The sequence below is a fragment of the Lichenostomus cassidix genome, chromosome Z (assembly GCF_008360975.1).
Source record: "Lichenostomus cassidix isolate B80296 chromosome Z, HeHo_3.0, whole genome shotgun sequence".
Classification (NCBI taxonomy): Eukaryota; Metazoa; Chordata; class Aves; order Passeriformes; family Meliphagidae; genus Lichenostomus; species Lichenostomus cassidix.
In genome coordinates this window covers 6,842,290-6,848,859 of record NC_139511.1, presented here as the reverse complement: position 1 = coordinate 6,848,859, position 6,570 = coordinate 6,842,290, and the positions used below count along the sequence as shown (strand labels likewise).

The 6,570-nt window shown below is 43.1% G+C and overlaps 1 protein-coding gene across 3 annotated transcripts in view; it reads left to right on the top strand.

Annotated features, from left to right (window-relative positions):
• Nucleotides 1-5,915: 5,915 nt before the first annotated feature.
• Nucleotides 5,916-6,570, top strand: part of YTHDC2 (YTH N6-methyladenosine RNA binding protein C2) — a 28,881-nt gene continuing 28,226 nt past the window's right edge. For 2 of the 3 annotated variants that reach the window (XM_085041997.1, XM_085041996.1), the window contains exon 1: nt 5,916-6,222. In XM_085041997.1, coding sequence (XP_084898123.1) covers nt 6,048-6,222 — 175 coding nt within the window. In that variant the 5' untranslated portion in view covers nt 5,916-6,047. The remainder of the gene's footprint in view (nt 6,223-6,570) is intronic. The other variant, XM_085041993.1, reaches the window with a different exon arrangement.

Genomic DNA, 6,570 nt, shown 5'->3' with positions numbered 1-6,570 from the left:
TTGTTTTTGCCCAAAGACCTGAGTATATTTGGTGGGTGATGCAAGCAGATAGAGAAACCTGTTGTGTCCCACAAAGAGACCTTATCTTAAGTGAAAACTGTCTAGATAGTAATAAAATAAGGGGTAGATAATGTCCTAAGTTGCAATATAGATATAGTTAAGTATTCTATTACCACCAGCTGTGGGCCGTTAGCTGCTATCACCTGCTAATGACCCACTCCAGATGACTGGCAATGAGCCATCCCTTAGCTGTTACCAGCTGCTAATGACCCACCCCGCATGACAGGCAATGGGCCATCAAAGACCCACCCTGTGACTCATGGACTTATCTCATCCCATTGTGAGATGCTCTGCCGAGGGGGGAGGAGCCAGGTGTTCCCACCTAGATATAACCTGGCCTTAGAACTGCCTGAGCTAGCCCTGTCTACTGGGTTCCCAGAAGACCAGAGCTACCACTGGATCTTCAGCTGGAGACTAGACCTTCACAGGATCACCACTTCAACTAGACTACTTCAGTTAGACTGCTACTACCACCCTAACAGGGTGTTAAATTGTATCTGACTTTGTCAGTGCTTTTCCTTGTATTATTTCACTTATTTTTAATTTCAGTCTTGACTTGTGATCTCCCACTGGTTTGTTTTCAAACCAAGACAGCATTGTAAATCTCTTGAAATTAAATTCAAGATGGTTTTGCAGTAGAAAACAGCTTAAATCACTCTGCATAAAATGCTGCCAAATCACCAAAATCAATTGACCAAAAAAAAGAGAAAAATTTTCTTCTACATAACATTCAGCCATAGCACTTTTCAATTACCCTCTTTCAAAACCCACCAAGAAAACAAACAGTAACTTGATTTTCAAGCAGGAAGTTTTCATTTAGTAATAATCCTTTGATCAAGGTTACTTACCAAGGTGCAATGCAGAACTTCCTCAGCATCAGGAGTCCAACTGCCCACAATACTATCCCTTTCCATTTCATACATACTGCATCTAGCCCTTTTCACACTATTGCTAAAAAGGTCTCTGTTGCTCCATGAGGTTCTTGTTTAACAGACATTTCACTGAGTGACACTGTCACCCAACACAGATGGGTTCTCTTAGGGATATAGGCAGAGTGACAGTGGCACTGAATCATAGTTGCCATTAAAGCTTTGTTTTCTTAACAGGATGTTATGACTGGTATAGAAGAGAATTTATGATTAGAATGGCACAGGATTTCTACAAGCAGAGGCAACATAGTCCCATCTGTAAGTAGCATAGTAGGGAATTTATAATACAATTGGACTTATAATTTCTAATCACCTGGACTCTCTGCAGATCAGGTCAGATCCCAATCCATGGTGTGTTGTGTCAGTGTTACCGTCAAAATCTCGGGGGGCTGAGCAGCCAGAGGTTGCGGGGGCTGCCTGCGAAGGCATGGCAGGGTGTGGCAGCCAGGACCCATCCAGCCATCGCAGCCAGGTCAAGCTATCCGACACCTCCCTGGGGACAACAAAGGCCAGGCTGGGATATGGGACTGGCGTGGAGCTGGTTTGGCCACCGGGCACTCTCACATCACATGACTTTGCACATGTACACCAAGCTACTCAGACATGCATGACATGCCCGGATCTAAATCTGTGCCTAGCCTGTATCATCCATGCCCAAGCAATGTAAGGGCTGAGTAACAGTGATTTCCTACATAAACTTACTTTTGGGTTGGTTTTTTTTTTTTAATTTTTAAATTAGGGAAGTGAAATTAAAAATGCACTTTATTTTCGATGATGTAACTTACAAAATGCATACTTTTGATGTTGCTGTAAGGTGATGGGGGAATTAGCTATTCTCCTTGCTGCCACTGCTTAGGTATTCAGACTGAAGATTTTGACGTACAAAATGATCAAAAGTCATGCCTGGTGGTATCAAAGGAGAGATTATCCTTTATTTCAGTAGGCTTCAGATAAAGGCCAGCTTTGTTTATTGATCTTCACCGTAACAAAATTTAAAGTAACAGACAGATGAGTTCAAATGAAGGTTATTTAAAACCATTGTGTACAGCAAAGTGCATCTGCTGGTGACAAAGTCATGGTTTAGCTAGGAAATTGCTAGTTAAATTCTCATCAAAATCTTGTGTCTGAAGTCACTGTAGTACCTGCCTCACATTACTTTGTTTAGATCCACTTCACATCACACATCTAGAATTTCAAGCTCCATCTAGAAATATAAGTCTTGTGCAGCCTTTACTGTGGAATTCTTAGCAAGCAGAGCTGTTTGAAAACTCTTAAAACAGTATATTCAGAAAAAATTTTTTTTTTCTTTTTTTTCAGTGAGGAGAATTTTTCTGATTTTTTTCCTTCTGCTCCAAAGAGTGATGTGCAAAACTGAGATTTTTTTATATAGGACTGAAAATGTTTTAGATGGAATATTAATTTTAAGATAGAATATTAATGCCTCTTTGGAGAAGCTTCCTGCTAATTCTTCACCTTTGTAAATGCTCAACTACCTTGTAAAACTGTTGTTTTTTAAAAAGTCTACTTTTTCGTGATGATGATTCATATAAATGAGAACAGGTTTGACCTTTTTCAAAAAAATATCCTAAACTGCTGTCCTACTCAAAACAGGCTGCTATTCCTGGATCCTACAAATGGATTCACAATTTGGATCTGCATACGTGACAGAAAGTTAAAAGTTTCTTTCCTCATTTCTTTTATATACATGTAAACAAAGATATAGAATATTTCCACTATTTTTTATCAAAGTATATTCTTTGAAGCTGTATCTCTGTTAACAAAATACTACTTTGATTGAAAAAAGTGGGGGCACTTGTAAAGATAAATGCTCTTTGTGTAGACTGTGACTATCAGGTAACTTCAAGAACATTTTTCTGCAGGCTGCTGATAGCTGCAATAGTTAAATATGTTCTGTTCTCCAGGAAATTTCTGCAACACAGGTATCATTTTGGTCCAAATATTTCAGGGAAACAGTATTCTAAGAGGAAATTGCATTCTGGATAAATCAATCTCTGTAGGAGCACATCAGTTCCACTCAGTTCCAGTTTGAGGAAAGACACAAGCACATGAATCACAGGATTGAAATCCTTTTGCCTTCAGTCTACCCTTCCAGCTCACAAAACATCTGATCCGTGCAGTTTTCATGCTGCCTTTGTAACATGTTCTAGATACAGTAAGATCTGTTAGCACAGGATCATTCCACTCTCCCTCCTGTCCTCTGCCATTTGCTCACCCTGGAAACTACAGCTCCTCAATTCAGGAGTAAGGAGTAGTGGAAAAAGTTGTGGGAAGAACTGGGGCATACTTGACCCTGTTGGGAATCATGCTCTTCCCAGCCTTCATTCTGAATGTATTGCTGAACTCTCTGGATGCCCTGAGCTCCACTGAAGGGTTAGATTTTTCCACTGGAAGTTAAGCAGCCCAAGCTTTGGACTGCTGCAAATTGAGGACCCAAGACAGGTTGTTTTACAAGGACAGAACTGATCAAAAGTCATTTTCCTTGATGTCTCAAAAATAAATAAAATTTGAAGTGAATAAGGGAAGTGGAAAAAACAGATAAATAAGAAATTATGTGTCAGTAGATAAAGGAGAGGTGGCATAAATGGGGAGGAGGCAATCACCCAGATAGAGCCCACATCAGCAGCAAACATTCCGGGAAAGTCTCAGTGTATACAGTTATGTGCAGTAAAGCAAGAGATGGCCATTTTCACTGCAGTTAATTTATTAAATAAATATCTCTCATTATAATTTGACATCAGTTTTACTTCCCGAAATGTGTGTAAATACGTAATTATTTGATGGGATCATTAATAGTCATAACAGCTAACAGCTATCTGGTTACAAATTTAGTATGATGCTTAAAAAAATCCCACATACTGCAATACCATTTTTCTTTTGTAATCAAGGAATGGAAAATAGAAATTATTTTTGTGCTCTTTCATTAACCTGCCCTTGACAAATAGTATTAGCTTAGCAATGATCCTTGCATAGTATTTCAAAAGCTAGTAAGTCTTACAACACTTAAAATGTTTTAAAAAATCTCAACAAACAAAACCCCAAAAAGGCTATTTTGCAGTCAAATCTGACACAATCTAACACAGTCGGTATATCATAGATAATGTTGTTTCACAAACTGACTTTGCAGTTCTTTTTCTCTTAGTACTGGCATCTTTTGTGGAATACAAGAGTATTTTCAAGAGAGAAAATATCCTGCAAACTAAAAAGAAGTCAGCAAAACCTGTACGTAATAAAAGTGCCTCTAGGGAGGGTAAAATCAGAATGCCTAATTGTATTTAAACATGCAGATGTATTTTTGCATAAAACTGTACTGCCTCCTAATTCTTCTTATAACAAAAATATGTGGGCATTTTGACATATGCCAACAGAAGGAAATAATTCTTATTCATGGAGTTACATGTTTTGAGTATAAATTAGCCAGAAGGTATTGCTGAGGCCAATCATGAAAAAGGAATTTTTAAAGACCTATAGGTTGTTAATTCTATTAAGAAAATCCACAGCTAGTAAATTTTATTATGAGAATTTGTGTAAAGAGTCATTGTAAACCTCCACATCTAAGAACTTGGGTAAGCCCAATTCTGTCTTTGCTCATGTTTTTTCATATGCTGAGTGCAGACTGCAATTCAGTATTTAGCAGGGCTGCAGCACGCAGTGCAGGGGTGACTGAACTCTCCTATGTTTTAACCCTTCTTAACAGCATCAGGGAGTCAAAGAAGCAGTGAATGAAGCAAGGCATGTATTAAAAAGTTTATCATGCAGGACGCACTCAGGCTTCACCCCACGCTTAGCCATATAGATAAGACATAACCCAACAGACATCTGTTACCTCTGCATGCTGTATAATTCACAGGATTGCGAATGGAGAGCAGAATTGAGCCTGAGGAATCATTTTTCAGAATCATGGGGGTTTTCTTCTGTAGGAAGGCAAGATGATGCTGTTAAGAGACAGAAACTGGTAACAGATCTGGGTTCAGAATTAAAGATTTCTGATATGACTCTTTCAAATGAGTTAAGAATTCTCATTTATTACTGTTGGTACCAAGGATAAGCGGAATCCTCATCTAGTTCATCTGAAGTGTTTAATTTTCCATAATAAATGTGACGTGCTCTGAGGTGACAGCACCAAACGTCACAGGAAACAGCTATGAGGGACTAGCACTATGTACTTAGTTGAAGATATACAGGCAGGTACTTGGACTGAAAATCTGAAAAAAAAATTAAAAGTAACCTTAGAACAGATCAATCCTTCAGCTCCAGTGCAACCTTTTAGTGCAAAACTATGCTGAAAACAGCTTTGTACACAGCTTTGCTACAGGTCTCCTAAGAACTGTTTTTCAGCCAGCTACATCAGACAGGGAGTGTTTCTTTTCTAACTCTCCACTTACGTTCGCAACTGAGTAGTGTGTTCTTCAAAGTACTCTCCTTGTGACTGACTGATGTTTCCAAAGCAGCAGCCTTCGACAGCGAACCCTGTGCCAACACGGCTTGGGTTTATTCTAGCTCATCTCCTCAGCGTCAAGTCAAAGGACAGTGGAAAAAGAGGATCTAAAATCAAGGGCAAATACCACTTTACAGAGTGAGGAGGCTGAGGGCTGAGATGAACTTCACCACACCTACGTTTAATGCCATTCAGTTAAATCACGTGACTCGTGACCAGACGGTACTAATGCACTTTCTGGTAACGGCCATGCACAGCCCTCAGCACATGCCCACACTCCACGGCCCTAGCGGGAGAAAAGGAGTCAATTTCCTTCCGTCCGGGGGGATTCCGGCTGGCCGCGACTCCATCCAGGCCCAGCCCTGCCGCCAGCGTCGCCCCCGGGGCCGAGGAGCTGCGGCCCCGAGCCGTGCCCGTGTCGGGCGGAGTCGGGGGGAATTGGGCGGAGTCGGGAGGAAGCAGGCGGAGTCGGGAGGAATCGGGCGGTGTCGGGCCGGTGTGGGGCGGTGTCAGGCCGGTGTGGGGCGGTCTGGGGTTGGTGTCGGGTGGTGCCGGACAGGTGTTGCGGCTGTCTCGGGACCCTGTGAGGGGGTCTCGGAGGCATGTCGCGACACAGGCGGGTCCCGCGGCGGCAGCCCCGAGAGGCCGCGGGGGGCTCGGCAGCCGCCGCCTCGGTGCGCGCCCGAGGCGAGGCCCTGAGGGAGGTCGGCGTGGACGAGGAGGTGCAGATGGCGGTGCAGCTCGCCCTGGAGCGGTTCCGGAGCGGGGACGAGGCGGGTGCGCGGCACAGCCCGGCCCGGGGGACCCTGCGGGTGTTGGGAGGGAGCTGGCAGAGGTCGGTGAGGGAATCCTGTCCGTCTGCCCGGCCCCGGTGAGGCGCAGCTGGGGCGCTGTGTCCACTTTTGCGCTCCTCAGGACAAAGAGCTGCTGGAGAGGGTCCAGCAGGGGCCAGAGATAATGAGGGTTCTGTAGCGTCTCTGATAGGGAGAGATGGGGGAGCTGCGCGTGTTTAGCCTAGAGACAACCGGGAGGGAATCTCGTTAATGCATATAAAGAGCTCCAACGCAAGTGCCAGGATGGTGCCAGACTCTTTTTGGTGACAGGACAAGGAGCAGTGGCCATCAA